The sequence below is a fragment of the Elgaria multicarinata genome, chromosome 7 (genome assembly GCF_023053635.1).
Source record: "Elgaria multicarinata webbii isolate HBS135686 ecotype San Diego chromosome 7, rElgMul1.1.pri, whole genome shotgun sequence".
Taxonomy (NCBI): Eukaryota; Metazoa; Chordata; class Lepidosauria; order Squamata; family Anguidae; genus Elgaria; species Elgaria multicarinata.
The window spans coordinates 30,491,382-30,511,483 of NC_086177.1; the positions used below are offsets into that span (position 1 = coordinate 30,491,382).

A 20,102-nucleotide genomic window follows, 5' to 3' on the forward strand; every position below is an offset into this window, starting at 1 on the left:
AAGCAAGATGAGAGGGAAATAGCCAAAATACCGTATGTCTGTGGAAATATTTACTGTTCTTTTACTCTTACAAAATCTATTTCATGGCGTGGGGGAAAGACTTTTCTGCTTGCTCCTTAATGGGCTTGCCAGACTAATATTTCTGCTTTTTCAGTATGGCCAACATAATTCAGCCACTAAACATGTTTTTTCTATAAAGAAGGGAATAACTCATCCTCTTATTTTAGATAAACTATTAAAATATCTTTGCAATGAAACATTTAATGCCTGCAGTAATGTTGCCTGACAATTAACTTCAGTACCGATAAAGCTGCAGGAACTACAGTTACCTAAACATAGGAGCAAGTTTATTCTTAAGATTTCATCCCCCCCCCCCCCGAGTTCCTTCTAGGCTGCCAGCGCACTATCTTTATATCTCTCAACTGTTATTGTCATGGCATGTTCTATTTGCCTGTAAAGGTTCTCCCTAAATCAAAACTGATTTTCCAATAAATATATAAAGATTTAGGTTACATACAGTGGAGGTCACAAAAACTGCTGACAGAGGCAACAGTAAAAAGAACCAAGTATAACTGAAAAAGCATGCATCAGTACAGCAGAACAGATGTCACCCCGGCCACTTGCCCAATTGTGCTAAACCGCCTTAAACCCTAAGCCTCATCCTCCTCTCCTTCCTCTTCAAATTCACCCTGTTCATCAGCAGTGGCATCTTGATATTGCTGGTATTCAGAGACCAGGTCGTTCATATTGCTCTCGGCTTCTGTGAACTCCATCTCGTCCATGCCCTCGCCGGTGTACCAGTGCAAGAAGGCCTTCCGCCGGAACATGGCCGTGAACTGCTCAGAGATTCGCTTGAACAGCTCCTGGATGGCTGTGCTGTTGCCAATGAATGTGGCGGACATTTTGAGGCCTCGCGGGGGGATGTCGCACACAGCCGTCTTGACGTTGTTGGGGATCCACTCCACAAAGTAGCTGCTGTTCTTGTTCTGGACGTTGAGCATTTGCTCATCCACTTCCTTCATGGACATTCTGCCCCGGAAGATGGCCGCCACCGTCAGGTAGCGCCCGTGCCGTGGGTCGCAGGCCGCCATCATGTTTTTAGAATCAAACATCTGCTGGGTTAGCTCCGGCACCGTCAGGGCGCGGTACTGCTGGCTGCCACGGCTGGTCAGGGGAGCAAAGCCCGGCATGAAGAAGTGCAGGCGGGGGAAAGGCACCATGTTGACAGCCAGCTTGCGAAGGTCAGCATTCAATTGGCCTGGGAATCGGAGGCAGGTGGTCACTCCGCTCATGGTGGCAGAGACCAAGTGGTTGAGGTCCCCGTAGGTGGGAGTTGTGAGTTTTAGGGTGCGGAAACAGATGTCGTACAGAGCCTCATTGTCAATAGAATAGGTTTCGTCTGTGTTCTCCACCAGCTGGTGAACAGAGAGGGTGGCATTGTACGGCTCAACCACTGTGTCCGACACCTTGGGAGAGGGCATGACACTGAATGTGTTCATGATCCTATCGGGATACTCCTCCCTGATCTTGCTGATGAGCAGCGTGCCCATCCCAGAGCCGGTGCCACCCCCCAGCGAGTGGGTCAGCTGGAAGCCCTGCAAGCAGTCGCAGCTCTCGGACTCCTTCCGTACCACATCCAGCACAGAATCCACCAGCTCAGCGCCTTCTGTGTAGTGGCCTTTGGCCCAGTTGTTCCCAGCACCACTCTGGCCTAAACGAAGAAGCAGAAGCTCACATGATATGTCACAATCTTGGATGCCCCTCATACTTTTGACCATTTAAGGCTGGAATCACAGAGCAGGCTCAGAGAGATTTCTGTGCCAGATCACCAAGTCATCCTGTAGCTGTGCCACATTTGTGCCATCTCACCCAGTGATGCTTTACTATTCCTACTTTTACCATAGGTGGTAAAATAGTATGGGCGCAAGGAGGCAGAATTGATTTGATAGTTATCCAAATAGTCCTCTTATTAATTGAATTCAGGTATCTATGGCATGGTTAGGCAACCTGTTGCTCTCCAGACATCTTGGATGACAACTCCCATAACACCTGCCCATTTGCCCTGCTGGCTGGGGCTAATGGGAAATGTAATCCAAAGCATCTGGAGGGAACCAGGTTGCCTATTGCTGGTCTACAGCACATCAAGGAGTGTCTGGGTTTCTGCATTTTTGTGCAAAGAAGCAAGATGCATAGAACATTTAGAGTGAATAGCTGGGGGTTGTTCTACAGGTGCTGTCTTAAGATATAACCTAACTGAAGGCAAGAAAAAAGACTGCAGCAGTTGAAACAGTATTACGTACCAAAGACAAAGTTGTCTGGTCGAAAGATCTGGCCGAAAGGTCCAGACCTGACCGAATCCATTGTGCCAGGCTCCAAGTCAACAAGGATGGCACGGGGAACGTACTTGTTACCTGCGGGAAAGACAAAAGCCAGCATCAGAGTCAGAGTGGCCCTGTTAAATATCTATTGACTACAGTGCTCTTGGGAATCTCAGCAATATATTAAGTAGTGCCTGATGGAACAATCTAACAAGTAGCACATCTGTAAGCAGTTCATAATTGGCAACTGCGAGCAGAATTCTCCAAGCTACTAGATAGCAAGATCAAACTGTACCCCAGGAAGCAAGTTTACTGCACCAGCTTTGGAATACAGGCTTTAAGTCATGCTGCTACATCCTCTGCTACACCTTTACATAAAAGCATATTTGCACAAGTACAGAAGCTAAAACAACTATATCCTTTTTCCCAGTCAAGAGGGAGGGACTGCCTGTTTAAGATCTCAGGGAAGGGGGGGGGCTCTTAACCAAAAGATTTCCAAAGGAGCCATCACAAAAGGAGGGAGACGGAAAGAAAACAGCTGCTTGCCTGCAAGAGCAGAGCCTGAAGTGTTGGTGGGAGTCGGATGGTTTGGAAGCCCCTTTGGCTCAGCAGAACCCAGACTGACATGCAAGGCTTAAAAGCACAGAGATCATGATGAAATGCTCCCATGCAAAAATCCCAATATGTATAAGATGGGCATGTTGGGAAGCATTCTCCATGACATCTGGTTGCCTGCATAAAGAGAACGTTCTGTATAGGTAAGTATTCAGTCCCCACAAGTCCCCACCTGCAATCTAAAGCAGTATAGCCCAGATAACATTTATGTCTTCAACTGGGCCCTACTTTACAGTACACCTAGGGCAGCTTTATCCAACATAGTGCCCTACAGATGTGTTGTGTGTGCAAGGCAAGTGAGCATCTAGGACAAACACAAAAAGGGAGAAAAGTCTCAGGATGCTATAGACAAATTTATTCTGGAAAAGCTTTTTTCCCCCTCTGCAGATGTTTGGGACTTCAACTCCCCCCAGCATGGCCAGGAATGCTGGGAATTGTAATCCAAAACATCTGGAGGGCATCAGGTTGAGGAAGGCTGGTCTATGGCCACATTCACACAGCTACATACACAACTTGATTGGGCAACTCACAGCTAAACAGGTGAACTAGCTCCATCATAATGCCTCCCACTTGATGCACTAGAACTTCTCTCAGACTTCCAACCTAGTGCCCCCAGATGTTTTGGACTACAACTCCCATTATCCCTAGCCAGTAAGAGCAATGGTCAGGTATAATGTAGGTTGTAGTCCAGCACATCTGGAGGGCACCAGGTAAGGCAGGGCAACTTGGAGCCCTCCAAATGTTTGGCCTACAACTCCAATCTGCCCTCATCTGGGGGTCTGATGGGACTTGTAAGCCAAACACCTGGAGGGCCACAATGTGTCTATCCCTAAGATAGGAGGGAGTTGACTTCTTGTTGGGTTTGATCATTCAGCCTGTGGGGAGCGGTCTCATACTATGTCAGAATGTCCACCTAGCTATGTATGGTCTACCCTGGCTGGCAGCACTCCAGGGGCTCAGGCAGATGTCTTTCCCATTACGCACTACCCGATCTTTTTAATCGAGATGCTAGGAGCTTCTGCATGCAAAGCATATGCCCTACCACTGAGCTATGGCCCCTCCCCATAGCACAGCAAATTTTCCAGGGTCCTTGTGGAGAACATGTAGAAAGCAACTTTTGGACAGCAAAGATATGCCCCAAGTTGTGAGCCCATGGAGTACAAGGGCTAAGTAAAACAGAGAGCCCACTGTTGGTAAAACAACAGGGGACAATTGTGTAGTCTCCCTAGTCAGTGACCACTAGAGCTACACGAACATGCAGTGGGCGTTCAATAGGCTAGGGTAAAAAAACACATAAGCAGCCTAATCCAGGTATGTTCCAGGCCTCCTCCTAAACATAATCCTCACAATAGTCTTCCCAAATCCTTGAAGGCCATGGTGGCTGGTGATGGTGTAGCCTAGACCATCTGAAGGAAATTGCAGCAGGAAAGCAAAGCAACATTTTATTTGGTATTAGGATGCCACTCATTTTAATCTGACCACATAAAGAACGGTTTCTCCCATCAGTTGTGCACATATCTACAGTGTCACGCAAGACCAGAACAAGGTGATGAAGAAGGGCACAGTACTAATGATCAAACACCCTGGATCCAACAGAAGAACAAATATCAAACCCTCTACAAGTACAGGAGGAGGAGATCCAATCTCACAACCCCACATACAGCCACCAGCAAAGGCAAAAGGGGGTGGTGGTGTCTGTGGGTGTGTCAGAGATGGATTGGAAAGTCTTCTGGGAAGCATATCAGATCCATTTCCCTGACAAAACCTTGGAATTTGGGCTGGGGAGAGGAGAATGGTGAATGTGATTTCCTTTCCATTGCAATCAATGGGAGGGAAATCAAAAGAAAAAATAAAGCCAGTGAGAGCCAATATGGTGTAGTGTTTGACTGGGACTCAAGAGATCCAGGTTCTAGTTCCTACTCAGCCATAAAGCTCACTGGGTGATTTTGGGCCAAACATACTAAACATGATTATTATTATGAGGATCAAAATGGAGAAGACCACTACCTGGGGTTCCTTGCAATAGGAAAGAGGTGGAATATAAATGAAAATCATAATAATAAAGGAATAAGTAGGAAAATGAATAATGTCACTCTTCCCCTAATTTAGGGATTTGGATAAGGCAATTCCTCTATCTTTTGAGCTTACACACACACACAATTGCACTGCCCAATTATGTCATGGGGCAACAGCCTTCTATTTAAAGGAAACAAGAAGCAACCACAAAGCAAGTGGTGCAGTTGTTACCAGCAGCTTCATTGTAGTAGACATTGATCCTCTCCAGCTGCAGGTCGCTGTCTCCGTGGTAGCTGCCGGTGGGGTCAATGCCGTGTTCATCGCTGATGACCTCCCAGAACTGGAACGGGATTTTTGAGAGCTGTTAGCAACTGCCTTTGAAATGCCAAGAAGGCTGAGCCAACAGATGCCACTGCCACGCCTTGGCCAGCCGCAGTCAGCGGCCATGCCCACCTCCTCGCCGAGGGACCAGCAGTGCAACCAGCTCATCTGTGACCAAACTGCACTTTCCTGTGCCTCACCCCTTACAAAAAGAAGCTAACAGGTATTCGTAGTACTACAGCTGTGCTAGTGGCCAGTTAGGACACCTGAGAAAGGATTCATTAAGTAGGACCAAAATAAAAAACTAAGGCTGTGTACATGGATCGTTTTTGGTTTGGTTTTTCGTTTTCAGTTGGGAGGCCATTGGGCTTGGCGCTTTGCCCACGCACACGCCCAACCATCTCGCACGCCGACCGCTCCGAATACAGGTTAAATCCTCTGCAAAGGGGCGAGGCAACCCCAAGCCTGCCATTATAACCGGATTGCTCTGCTAGGCGAGAAGGGAGTGACTGCAGAAAACATGGAAGGGAGGAAATCAGGCCATGGGGATTCGGCTACTCAAAGGATCCTCCCGTTTCGCAACGTGGAGAAGCGAGGCCTTCGGAGATGAGGTTGTACAAGATACAGGGATGGAGAGGGAGGGCGAAGCGGCAGGTGCACCCGAAGATTTACAAAAGGAAAAGATGATTGGCTGAACAGAAGCAATTCCTAATTGATTTATTTTTTGCATATTAGATTATCTTTCCCAGTCTCCACCTTACAGAAGCAGTGGTCAATAAGTTCCTTTAGAAGCGCCGCCACCCTCTCCATCTTCCGCCTCTACGCCCAGCAAGGGAAGCGGGCGACGGCGTTACCGGTTCCCACACACAGCGCTTACAACAATAGAGGCTCTTCTCTTTCCCCCCCTTCACCCATTTTCCTTCTCCCAGCCCCCTACCCCCTTCGGATACCTTGGCTCCGATCTGGTTCCCGCACTGGCCGGCTTGGATGTGCACGATCTCACGCATGGCTGCGGCTACTACGACTTTGCTCCGGGCTCCCACCCACTAATTGCCTTTGGCACAGCAACTTTCGCTCTCAGAGCCAGGAGCTGGAAACCGGGCGCGCCTCTCCACCCGGCTCTTTTATTTGGGGAGGCGCGTGGCTCCGCCTCCTCCATTCACACAACCAGCGACGCCGCATGGTTCTTTGGGCCTAGCTGGAGCGGAGCGGGGCTGCAGGAGCGCCGTGAGTTCATTGTCTTCTTGCACGGAGAGAAGAAAATCCTGTGGCCTCCTTCTTCCCAAAAATGCACGGGAGAAAGTGAGCGTGGGAACCGGACCTGGGACTCGACTAGTTTCAGCCGCCAGGAAGGTCATTCAGTAGGGACGGTCCGAGATCTGGACCTAATTTTGACAGCGGAGGCACCCGCCGGGTCTCTCGTCTCGGCATCCTTTTTCTGTTGGCGCTGCCTGCAGTGGAGACCATTTTGATACACTCAAAAACACCCCCTCCCCCGCTTTCCCTGGAAATCTAAGGCTGCAGGGATCCATGTCCGGGAAGAAGGTTAGCTCTGTTCCCAGGTTTCCCCAGAGCTACTGCACTTGTGCTCCTCAATGAGGACGTTTCCAACCTGTTTCCCTATCCTGTTTCATACACACCTTCAGCCCCTTCAGTCGGTGCTATTATTAGGAATGCGGAATAACCGATATTTTTAAGCTACAATTAATCCCCCCAGAATGTAAAGTGCTATAGCAGGGTGGGCAGAGCTTCAAGCTGGAAGCCACCTTCAGGGGTGTCCAGATGGTCACCTGCTTTTCCTCAACCACCAGCTCTTTGGTGGTTTTGCGCATTATTGCCCCATTATAAAAGGCTGAAATGCCTCTCCTAAGGCTTAGGCTGTTTCTACACCTGCCATACAGGGATTTGGATCATCCCTGTATGTCCAAATGACACAAAGGGGATCCTGGGGGAAGGCAGGGGCAATCCATCCATTTTCCTGGGATAATCCTTAGGTGTAGAAAGGGCCTCAGTTACTGACACAGTAAGAGCTTAAGCTAAACTGTGAAAGTGCATCAACAATCCCTGTTGAGTGGCAGAGTGAATCCTTTCTATGGAGAAGGCCTCAGGCTCAATCTCCAGGCCCAGCATATCCAGCAAAAAATACTTTTAGAAAGTACTAGCAGTCCTGGGAAAAGGTGTCCCCCCAAAATCTTGGGCAGGGCTGGTGCCAGACTATTTTGCACCCTAGGCAAGGTGAGCTACTTTCACCCACCCACCCACCCACCCACCCAAAAAATGCCAACTTTGATTTTTAAGAACATATGTTTCCTGGAAAAAATAAGAAGCACAAAACTTGAAACTGCTAAATTTATTTTAAAGTGCAAGAAATACGTCATGCCAATTATAGCAAACAAATTGGAAAGGAATGTCTATGGGTCTACAATGCATTAATAGGAATATCACCTCCAAATCATCCCCCCCCCAAACTCACACGCGTGCGCACACATACACTCAGCATCTCTCACTCCAAACACACGCATGAACACATGCATTCACTCAAAGACCCCATGCACCCCATTCACCCATACTTTCTCTCTATCTCTCTCTCACTTCCGGGCGCGTTCCAGAAGTCCGAACATGGAGCCACCCCACCCCCGTGTCCCTGGCTTTGCTTCAGCTGGGTGGGTGCGGGGCGCCATCTTGCCCGCCCAGGCCCAGCAGCCGCCTGAGTGGCCTCTATGGTAGCACCGGCCCTGATCTTGGGAGCAGCAGATACAGCACTGGACTAGCTGGACCAATGGTCATACTCGGAATGAGGTAAAAGCTTCATTTGTAATTGGTAATGATGGCACATTTTCTGAAAGGACACTAAGGATGCAGTCATATGCATGTTAGACAGAAAAATGACCTACAACTCCCAGCATGACCTAGGCCTTAGCTAGACCTAAGGAGTATCCCAGGCAAATGGAGGGGTCATCCCTGCCTGCTTCCGGGATCCCCTGTGTGTCATTTGGATGCACAGGGATGATCCTGGGACAATCCCGGAATATAGGCCTGGTCTAGCCATGGCCCTAGAGTTCCATCAGAAGAGTGTTTTATTGCATGCTCATTACTGGACACTTATAGATTTTCGCGGTTCCCTCTCATGATGTCGTCTGCCTCCCACAAGCCTCTCACCCCTTCTAGCCTTGTTCATGCAACAACAGCAAAACCCCAGTAAGTCCAACTTGTTTTTGAAGATGGAAGTTGCCGCTATCTTTTGCTGTGTGCAGGAGAAGCAGCCGGATCAAAACAGCCCACTGAATGAGCCACGTGCAAGTTGTTTACTACCTTTCAAAAGAAGTAATGAGGGGCAAACACAATTTCCCCCTGTGTGATGACGCTCCTAGCCAGACTTGCATCCAAGAGGTTGGCTTTGCATCCTGAGAATGATAAATCAAATATTTAAATGATCAAAATATACCATCAGTTTAAGAATGTCTGTGGAAGTGCTTACTGTCTGGAAAAGGACAGAGATGGCTGTCATCTCAGTTTTGGATTTTGGTTCTGGTCTGAACCTGCTGCCTTGCTCCGCTGTTCACATGGTGGATCCTTTACAGTCCAGCCCAAAGCACACACAAATGAATTTCATGCCACCTTCAAGGTTAATTGGGTTATAAACATTTGTGGCCTACATCCCCAGGTAGGGCTAGGAAAGGATCCTGCCTGAAACCCTGGAGAGCCACTACCAGGCCACAGCTAGACCTAAGGTTTATCCTGGGATCATCCAGGGTTCGTCCCTTCCTGAGCACTGGATCCCCTGTGTGTCACCTAGATGAACAGGTTTGACCCCTGGATGATCCAGGGTTAAACCTTAGGTCTAGCTATGGCCCCAGTCAGTATCAACAATACTAGGCTAGATGGATCAATGGTCTGACTCAACATAAGGCAGTTTCCTATGTTCATATACATATAATGTATATTATGTATATATCCCCATATCATCTTCTGCATTGTAACTGGCTTCCAGGTTACTTGTGATCATGCCAAACTGAACACATTGTTTGAAGAAATTAAGGAGGGATGTTTAAGGGGCTGTGCACTGGGGCATAATGGCATGATTTGACTTCTCATGTCTACTACTTCCTCATGTATTACATTTTCAAATGTCCATTACAAATACATTTCTCTAATTTCTTCAGTGACCCACCCTTCCCCCTCCTGACAAGCCCGAGTGGAAAGAGGAGCAGGGAGTGGGAGGAAAGAGAAAGGAAACTGATGGGAATGCATCAGTATGCTCAGCGTCTTCCCATCCTTTCCTCGAGGGAGCTTAGTGTATTTTTATTTATTACATTTTTATACCTCCCCGTTACCAAAGCTCTCCAGGCAGTTTATATAAGAATATACTTCACACACATACACACACACACATACACACACACACACACTTTTGCCCTCACAACAACCCTGTGAGGTCAATTAAGCTGAGAGAGATTGACTGGATCAAGGTCACCCAATGAATTTCATGGCTGCTTGGTGATTTGAATCTGGGTCTTCCCAGTTCTCGTTTGACACTTTAACCACTACACCACACTGTCTTTTTATATCTTGATGGCATATTCAAGCAATATGAATTTGTTGCACTGGCATAATTCAGCTTCCGGCTAGCTGGGTGAGCTCAATATAGTGATTATTCTGCTAGAACAAGGAGACTGAACATAGAACCTAAACCCATTCTGACAGTGGTTAGAGGAGAACAAATGCAGAGGAATATCATAGTGCTAAAGGCTTGATTACATAAGAGAACATTTGCCATGATCTGGTTCTGAGAACATCTTGTCGCTCCACATTTTTAAGCATCTGGCCTCTGTTGAGCTGACATTGAGAAAAGGCCGACTTGATCAGCAGGCAAACTTTATTTCTGAAAAATAAAATTACCCCAAATTGCAATGAGAAGTAAGGTGTACCTAACACACAAAGGGTGGTGAGATGCTTGCACTTTGTTACACAGGGGAAACAAAGTTGCACACCATACCAAGGAGAAGCATAAAAAAAAAATAATACAAGCAGACCTTCAAAGTGGAGTCCCTTGGGCAGGAGGGATTGTTGGGTGATCCCTCCAAGGAGTATTTCATCTCCTGGCAATTTCAGCAAACATAAAGACTAACAAATCATTAAAGTCTACCAGCTCATTAAAGGGAGCACTAAACAAGCACTAAAATAGTTTGTTATTTAACTGGACTGCATGGCCTAAAATGCCAACATTAAAATAAACACAGTATGAGTGGTGCTTTACAGAAGGTGTAGCATGTGTGTGTGTGTGTGTGTTTGAGTCAGTTTAACTGCTTGTAATGAATAAATTTCATAAATAAGTAAGCCAGCAACAGGGATGTTAAACATTCCTGGGCTCACACATCTTCGAACATTGGAGAAAATTTCACCTTGTTCTCAAAGATGGTGATCAGCCATACTCTGGGAACATTTTGCATGTGACACGAAACCTGCCTTACAAGAACTTTCCACAAATGAAGTGAGAAGAGCAGTAGCAATAAATACAAAAACATTAGTCATTATTTTTTTGCAGGGAAACTGACATCTTGATGGCTTTGCTGTGTGAGTATCTTGGGTTCTCAAAACAACAAGATTACAAGGGTTTGTTCCTGAGAAAACTGGCTATCTTTCACCAACTCTCTCTGCTGCTGACCAGTTTTAGACCCAATTGCTCAAGCAGTGTATTATGGGAGCAGCAACAAGGCCCTCGCCCCTCCCTGTTCCCTCCAGGGTGGTGATCCAGCTTGTCTCTGCTCCCTTCACCTGTGTGCAAAATATTGTGGGCATCAGGATAAGGCAAGCAAAGGCAGCAGCAGACACTTGCTTTGCCAGCGGGGTTCTTGCTGCTTCATATCCTGTGCACTCGTGCAGTGGAAAGCCTTTGTTTTATGTGCCTTCCCTTACCATTTTTCATTCTGTCTGCTTTTTCAGCATAAGCTCTCCTTGTTCCCCCCCACCCCTTTCTGTTTATTTACCTCTTTATTTTCTTCCCTGTTCCTTGCTCCTGTTTCTCTTTCTTCTTCCTTTGGTCTTCCCCTTTAGTCTTCCTCACCCATCACCCCCTCTTGCTTCTGGGATTCCTGGCTTCTCTTTTCTTCCATTTTTCTTCACAGCACCTGCCATTAGGGGTTCTCCTCTCCCAAGCAGGTATAACTAAAGTGTGTGTGTGTGTGTGTGTGAGAGAGAGAGAGAGAGAGAGAGAGATCCTACCTGGCCCTACTCAGAAGTAAATCCCTCTGAGTTCAATGGGACTTACTTCCTGATAAGTATACAAAGCCTTACAGCCTTCCAATGGAAAGGAGGAGGATACATGAAGGCAGAAATTGGATTTAATACTCTGTATAGTATAACAATACTTTTAAAGTGTTGGCCCTGGGGAATGGGTGCTTTTTGGGGTCCAGCTCTGGGTCAGCACTGAGGTTATCCCAGTTCATGGGGTTCAGGATGCAATTGGGCTCCAGGATGCAATTGGGCTCCATCACACCTACTTTTTTTCCCTGGAATGCACCCGCAATTTTGACTTCCATTTCATTAGCGCAGCAAGCGCTGGTCCCTGACACAATTGCTGCTGTTTTTTGCTTTCCTGCTATTGCGCCTGCCCCGCCCCTTCTCCTTCCCCCTCCAGTTCATTAGTTCTTGTCAGGTGGTGGATGTGGTTGCCTACCCACCCACCCCACTCTGGTTTTGTTGTCTAGGGTTTTACTGATTCAGCATTTAATCGGCTATTTCTAAACAGTTTCTGCATGAGTGGAGGGGATTCCACCCTTTCCCTCTTTGACAACATAGGTATACAGAAAAGGTAACAGAATATACTCTCAGCTACTCCAAGATTTCAAAATGTGTGAAGGGATTGGAACGGAGAGCCTCAGTCTTACCACTACTGATTGTCATTTTCTACTTTCTCCTAGTGAAGTTTAGAGAGAGCAGGCCCAGGCTTGTTTTCCTGGGATTGTGCTCATGATCCACCTCTCCCTCAGCCAGTTGGTTTTAGGCTGAGGTCTCTGGCTATCCTCTTTGAAGAGGAGCATAATTATGTTAATTTACTCATTAAGGTGTGTGGGGTTTTTTAACTGAACAAGAAAACTATTAGTCACTGGAGTGAACATGAGAGGAGTAACTATCTAGACTAGCAAGAGAGCAGCTACTTAAGTTTGGTATCAACAGGCTACTGAATGCTACCATTGCTGTAATTCTAGTTTCATAAAGTGGGTAGAGTAACCCTTCATTTTCCACAGACAAATTGCTATTTAAGGGGGAAATGGCAGGGAGGGCAATTCAGCCTTTAGAAATGCCAGATTTTTTAACCAAGAAATTATAAATCTTTTAAGACAATCATTTTTAGAAATACACTTCCTAGATGAATTTCATTGTTTTTACTGCTTAATTCCTACCACACAAAGGGAGTGTAAATTCAATCAAGAAAGTATATTATGGAGGAAACAACTATTAACTTGATTAATGGTTTAATTTGTTTTTAGCTGTGTATATTTATGGTTTTATATTGTATGATTTCATATGTACAGCACCCTAACATCCTAGAGATATAGGGCGGGATACAAATGTTTTAAATAAATAAATAAATGTTACTTGGTCAAGGGTCCGTTTCAACAATAAATGCTATCTAACTGGGAGAGGTACATAGCACTGCAAGATTATTATTTTTAAAAAGTTTGGGTTTTTTTTTTACTGGCTGATCACATTTCAAATGCAGAAGTAACCCAGTATCAGCTTGCTAGCATTCGTTAAGATAGCTGACGATCCTCTGTCAATTTATGGGAGAAGAAAAGAATCCAGACAACATTGTGAATCACAAATGCCTTTTATGTTTGAGATCAGACATAAGACTTTTTCAGAAGTCTTTTGCAACTACTGTTACATAAAGAGTGAAGTTACAAAAACTGCTGACAGAGGCAACAGTAAAAAGCACCAAGTATAACTGAAAAAGCATGCATCAGTACAGCAGAACAGACGTCACCCCCGGCCACTTGCCCAATTGTGCTAAACCGCCTTAAACCCTAAGCCTCATCCTCCTCTCCTTCCTCTTCAAATTCACCCTGTTCATCAGCAGTGGCATCTTGATATTGCTGGTATTCAGAGACCAGGTCGTTCATATTGCTCTCGGCTTCTGTGAACTCCATCTCGTCCATGCCCTCGCCGGTGTACCAGTGCAAGAAGGCCTTCCGCCGGAACATGGCCGTGAACTGCTCAGAGATTCGCTTGAACAGCTCCTGGATGGCTGTGCTGTTGCCAATGAATGTGGCGGACATTTTGAGGCCTCGCGGGGGGATGTCGCACACGGCCGTCTTGACGTTGTTGGGGATCCACTCCACAAAGTAGCTGCTGTTCTTGTTCTGGACGTTGAGCATCTGCTCATCCACTTCCTTCATGGACATTCTGCCCCGGAAGATGGCCGCCACCGTCAGGTAGCGCCCGTGCCGTGGGTCGCAGGCCGCCATCATGTTTTTAGAATCAAACATCTGCTGGGTTAGCTCCGGCACCGTCAGGGCGCGGTACTGCTGGCTGCCACGGCTGGTCAGGGGAGCAAAGCCCGGCATGAAGAAGTGCAGGCGGGGGAAAGGCACCATGTTGACCGCCAGCTTGCGAAGGTCAGCATTCAATTGGCCCGGGAATCGGAGGCAGGTGGTCACTCCGCTCATGGTGGCAGAGACCAAGTGGTTGAGGTCCCCGTAGGTGGGAGTTGTGAGTTTCAGGGTGCGGAAGCAGATGTCGTACAGAGCCTCATTGTCAATACAGTAGGTTTCATCTGTGTTCTCCACCAGCTGGTGAACAGAGAGGGTGGCATTGTACGGCTCAACCACTGTGTCCGACACCTTGGGAGAGGGCATGACACTGAATGTGTTCATGATCCTATCGGGATACTCCTCCCTGATCTTGCTGATGAGCAGCGTGCCCATCCCAGAGCCGGTGCCACCCCCCAGCGAGTGGGTCAGCTGGAAGCCCTGCAAGCAATCGCAGCTCTCGGACTCCTTCCGTACCACATCCAGCACAGAATCCACCAGCTCAGCGCCTTCTGTGTAGTGGCCTTTGGCCCAGTTGTTCCCAGCACCACTCTGGCCTAGACGAAGAAACAGAAAGGTGAAGAAGCAGAAGTTACATTAGTGTACATAATGAAGCCCACCATGTAAGTATGTGGATGCTAAAGCAGGTGTGGACGACTTGTGGCCCTCCAGATGATTTGGCCTGCAGCTTCTATTGTCTCTTACCATTGGTTATGCTGGCTTAGGTTGACGGAATTTGTAGGTCAAAAGATCTGGAGAATTACAAGTTGCTGACCCCTACTGTAAAGCCTGGTTTACCCAAACACCCTTCATGATGATGCAAATGGTTGTGTGAATTGGCCCAAAGATATCTTTAGTGGAACACTGTTGCAACTCCTTGGAAGAGGATGCCATTCACGTCTTGAAGAAGCACAGTACTTAACACATACAGCAAGAATTGGAATTTCTGCTTCCTGTATATATATCCTCCAAATACTTATCTCAACACAAAGGAACAGCTGCATAGCAGTATATGCCACTATTAAAGATGTCCATGGGGATATGTGCAGGCATGTATGGGCATCAGGGAACCATGCTCAATCTAGCAAAGGCACAGGAACCACAAAGCACTGGAACTTCCTGTAATCTTTACGTCTAAAGCCATTCTCCTGGTGGCTATGCATGTTACAAAGGCACCAGGAAACCCAATGAAAACCAGTTGAGTCTGTCTTTGTGCTTCTAGTATAAAAAGTCAAGGAGAAAACAGAGTGGCATCTCTCCTATGGCAATATGCAGGGATATGGAATCCATCTCACTGGGGGAGAGGAACAATAATTCTTCCTTTATTATTTTGGAAATACAATTCATGATTCTTCATAATATGCAAAGCAAGAAAATTAAAGCTGCTCATCTTAGCTCTATCATGAATGCTCATAACAGCAGAAGCCCTATACAAGAATCAATAATACAATTTATTTGTTTATTTATTGCATTTCTATACCGCCCAATAGCCAAAGCTCTCTGGGTGGTTCACAAAAAGGTGAACCGCTCAGAGAGCAAAGGTGACTTGTGGAAATTCTTGTTTCACCAAGTTGGGCGGAGCAAAGAAAAGGAGCTACGAAAGGTGAAATGGAACAGATCAGAAGAGCTGGGCAACAGTGCTGAGCTCTAACAGCCCAATGATGACTGAGCATGCTCAGTGGCCACATAAGTCCTGCTGGCTATGGGGAGGGCATACAGAACGGAATATCTTGGAAGAGGGCATGGCTGGCTGATTGGACCGCTGAAAAGGAAGATTCCACACTATTTGTTTTATTCTGCCTCCATTGTTTTATGCTGAAGGGTGCTCTGGTTCCCCAGGTTACCATCAGCCCATGCATGCAACCTATTTTAGTTTTGATGCTTTAAATGCCTACGCCTGATATTTTGAAACCTCTTGCAATTTAAACCCTGGTAGTTCCAATAAATGGGTCCCCTCTTTTGTGCTTGTTTGTCGGTATGTGGGACAAAACCAGTTGAGCTAATCGTTATTAGTGAAGAGTGTTTCATGACCCTAAATCCGAGCTGAGGAACCTGTAGCCTTCCAGACGTTGATGGACTACAACTCATATCATCCTTCACCATAAACCATTCTGGCTGGGGCTGATGGGAGTTGGAATCCAACTACATCTGAAGGGCCACAGATTCTGTTTTTGCTTATGAGTGCCAATGCACTAATTTCCCCCACTATATCCCATGAAGAGAATGATGTGCCCAAGGCTACATGGCTGAGTGGGGATTGGACCCCAGGTTCCTCCAGCTAACCTAAATCAAATGCCATACTAGCTATACTACAATGGCTGTTTTCCCTGTGAAGGTCACACCTGTTTGCCGGCTATGACTGATCAGTTCACTAAGCATGTCAGTTTTCCTTAGGCAACACATTTTAGAACAACAGCCCTGCTGCAACACATACCAAAGACAAAGTTGTCTGGTCGAAAGATCTGGCCAAAAGGTCCAGACCTGACTGAGTCCATTGTGCCAGGCTCCAAGTCAACAAGGATGGCACGGGGAACATACTTGTTACCTGCAGGAGAGACAAAAGCCAGCATCACAGACCTGCTGTCAGCAGATTTATCTATTTATTTAAAAAACACACCATACAAGGCAGCTCCTGTGCTCTTGGCAACCTCATTACTATTCACTAGAGAGACACAGTAACTCTCCAGACAGATAAATGGGGGAGGCGCAGATCTAAAGGGGACCGTCTAACGAAACAAGGGCTTGAATTTTAAGTAGGCATTAACACTTTGCCAAGGAATTATTTAAATAGGGGCTGCTTTGTCAGTGTTTTGTCACCACCCTGCTCTTCGTGCCTGCACTGTCTGTAGCACAACATTTTTGCAGAATATATTATCAGCTTCTTTTTCAAGGTTACCAGTTGCCTCATTGTAGTAGACATTGATCCTCTCCAGCTGCAGGTCGCTGTCTCCGTGGTAGCTGCCGGTGGGGTCAATGCCGTGCTCATCGCTGATGACCTCCCAGAACTGGAACGGGATTTTTGAGAGCTGTTAGCAATTGCCTTTGAAATGCCAAGAAGGCTGAGCTAACACATACAGCTGCTGCCAACATGCCTTGCGTAAATTGTGCTGTCAGGGGGTGCTGGCTTCCCAGCCAAACCCTGTCAGTTTCTAACAGACAGATCCCGGCGGTAACAGCTCTGGAAAGCTAGGTGGCTCCTCTTTTAACAGCAGCTCCAAGCACAAAGAAATGGCATCGCTACAGCTCAACACAAAAAGATAAAGGCATGCACCAGTACACAACTGACTGTTTTTAAAGACCCAATTCATAATGCTAAGGGGGAAAAAATCCCTAGATACTTTCACAGGGCAGAGGGAGGAAAAATAAATGCAAAAATTGCTCAATATTATCTTCTTGTATTTTACTCTGTGTCCTTTTTATTGTACATTGCATAGAAGGGCGATCCAATTTTTTTTCTAAATAAAGCAGCCATTTCATATCTATTAATATTTTCTCCCATCTTTGGTAATTTAATCCCCAGTCTTGATGGGTGTGTGTGTGTGTGTGTGTGTGTGTGTGTAATTTTAGCAATCAAAATTTAAATGATTAAAGAAAAGCCCTTGGCACAGGCAGTTGTGTGCAGGAATGGAGTGGGGGGGGAGCATCCTACAGCTGTTACACCCACAACACACTGTCTCATCCTATTGTGCTTTAGATTTGTGAATAGTGCCCATCTCTTGGTTCCATATCGCAAATATTAAATTGGACTAGAAGCACCCCTCTTTGCCCCTGGCCATTGCTGAAATGCTAGAAGCCCACCTCTGGCTTCCTTTGGTGCCAAGGAAACCCCCACATTCAGTGAACTTGAATAGGTAATCCCAAAATCTATGGAATCTTGGCTGGCTTTCTGCTGTCCTAGGTGGGTGGGGCAAGGGTGCTCCTTGCATACCGAGAGGCTGCCCAGCAGAAGATTGGAGGACATGCTCCCCCCCCCTTCATTTGAGCACCCGCATCTGCACGTTGCCTAGCACCTGCCCGTTTAGATCTCACCACCACATGGGGTGGCTGCCTGGGCAGCCTATACCATCAAGCTAACCCTGGATCTCATCAGAGCAAGTGGAACGTTTCTTCCTTGCTCTCCATGCCACACCTTCCCAAACAGGAACCCCAAATCCTGCGTTAGCAGCCCGATCTCCACCTGGTTAAGCTTTAGATAGGCCACTCTAACTCACTGCAGAGAAAGCCAGCTGAAACAAGGAAGCATTTAATTTAAAAAAAAAACTCATAAAAACTAGCGTATTGGGTTCTAGCCAAATTTTGCTATAGGGTATATTAGCAGCGGGGTATGCATCAGGTTCAATGCAGCTAATCGGAAGCTATCTCTATAGTGGTGTATAGAAGGGTGTGGCCGAGGTACCCTTATACTTTGTCCAAATACAACCCCATATCTTCCCCGCACCCCTAAAAATTCCTATTCCAAGGAAAAAACACGGACAGGTTTTGCGGCTGCCATCTCCCCAAGAGACGCGAAAAGCGATTGTCGAGGCACATCACGCGGCGGCTGCAGTGCGAAAGGAAACGCCTCTCCCCGTTTCGGCTCGCTTTCTCGGTGCCCCGTGCGGTAAACTGGGTCTGGAACCCAACTTTTCCCCGCCCCCCTCCATCACAGACACCCCCCTCCCCGCAAGAGGAGACGAGTAACAAAGGAACAGGTTCCAATGAATGCGCCTCAGAGGAGAGCGCGCCACGCAGATCGTGCTGATTTTGAGACCGAGACCGTCATTTCAGAAAGGAGACAGCAATATTGGGCTCCTGAATAGCTTCCCCACCGCCGCCACCGGCTCGATACACAGGGAAAGAACTCCACCCGGACTGGAGGCACTGCAATTGCCGAGCCCCACCTCCCCAACGCCGACAATAGAGAGCCCCCATCTCACCCCCACCCCCACCCCCACCAGATACCTTGGCTCCGATCTGGTTCCCGCACTGGCCGGCTTGGATGTGCACGATCTCACGCATGGCGACGGCTTGACTCCGGGCTGACACCCACTCACTGGCCGCTTCTGCCTCCGACCTGACTCCCGACTCCTTCGAGCACCGGCAACTGGCAACGCAGGTCGCCTTCGCCGTGTTCTGCCTTTTATACCGGGAAGCGCAGAGCTCCACCCTTCTGCACCCGAAAGCCCGCCCCTTCCATTAGCGTCCTGCCTTCTCTCCCGGTGATGTAATGCGGGGAGAGGGGCTGAATGGGGCTGGGGTGGGTCCGAAAGCCCCCCTCCCTTCTGCGAAGGGAAGTCTCGAAAGGGCAGAGGAGCAGGAGAGCGGCCGGCATAGCGGAAGGTCGAGGGGTGGGGTGGGGCGAGGCAAGGGCTGGTGCCATTCCAGAAGCCAGCCAAAGCCCCCATCTTCACCAGCTGCTCTGCCATGATGGACTGGCAGAAAACGAAGGCGAATAGGTTGCCATCTTTTCTGCTGGCCCTGCTTCTTTGCCTTTTGCAGCGGCCTGGCACGCGGAAATCGAGCAGGAATTGCGTATTTGGCGGTGAATTCCCCATTCACCGCCAAATACGCAAGAATACATTTAAAAGTCCAGGCTGCTAGGGCCAGGAAGGTCGTTCCTTTTCTACGGTCAAGGGTGTCACCAACCATACCCACATGGGAAGCCTCAAAAGCACGCCCATATGCACCGCGTGCAACGATGAGGACTAGGATCTTTAAATGCATGATCTTTGCTCGTTCCAAAGTGCCTCAAGACGTCTGCTTGGAAGACGAGCAGCGATCTTCCGTAGACCTTGGAGTACAAAGTCGTAATTTACTTTGACCTCCCTGCAAACAAATTCGGATTTGAATCTTGGGGTGGGGTTGGGGTGCGTTAAAGGCACTTTGAGATGCGATTCCAAGCAGCTTGATGTTCGCCGATGTCAAAGGAGGAGACAATCAAGTAAAACGGGCGGGAGGAAAGTGGAAACCATCTCCGTCCTCCTCCCGCGGTCGGTATCTGTTCTTAACCCCGTTTGTCTCTCCCAGGGGATTCGGCGCTTCAGTCTCCCGCGGTTCAGCCCTACTTTTTCTTTCTTTTTTTTAAAGGCCGGAGAAGAAGCGCTTTGTTCTTGGCTCCCAACAGGCAAGGAATAATGACATGGTTAATTGGGGGGGGGGGAGAGAGAGAGAGAGAAGGCAGCCTCCACGTTGGGCTCGAGCATCCATCAACACCAGTGGCGGCTGCTGCAACCAGCCGCGCCCTCCGACCCCCCCCCCAAAAAAACCCTTTTGTTTCTTAAGAAGAGCACCCGCCCCTTTTGCAGCAGCAAACGCTGCAAGG

General features: G+C 47.6%; 1 protein-coding gene across 3 annotated transcripts; it reads right to left on the reverse strand.

The window, feature by feature from the left end:
- Positions 1-377: 377 nt before the first annotated feature.
- TUBB2A (tubulin beta 2A class IIa) lies at positions 378-18,891 on the reverse strand. Of its 3 annotated transcripts, none has more exons than XM_063130312.1 (4): positions 18,743-18,891; positions 16,693-16,806; positions 2,301-2,406; positions 378-1,711 (listed from the first exon to the last, which is right to left on the reverse strand). In XM_063130312.1, the coding sequence occupies exons 1-4, from the start codon at positions 18,797-18,799 to the stop codon at positions 651-653; spliced, it is 1,338 nt and encodes a 445-aa protein (XP_062986382.1). In that variant the 5' UTR covers positions 18,800-18,891; the 3' UTR covers positions 378-650. The 3 variants fall into 3 exon arrangements, with proteins under 3 accessions (XP_062986382.1, XP_062986381.1, XP_062986380.1); XM_063130311.1 differs by lacking the exons at positions 16,693-16,806; positions 18,743-18,891 and adding exons at positions 5,181-5,289; positions 6,221-6,331 and having other exon boundaries at positions 2,301-2,411; XM_063130310.1 differs by lacking the exons at positions 378-1,711; positions 2,301-2,406 and adding exons at positions 13,083-14,358; positions 16,236-16,341.
- Positions 18,892-20,102: the final 1,211 nt, after the last annotated feature.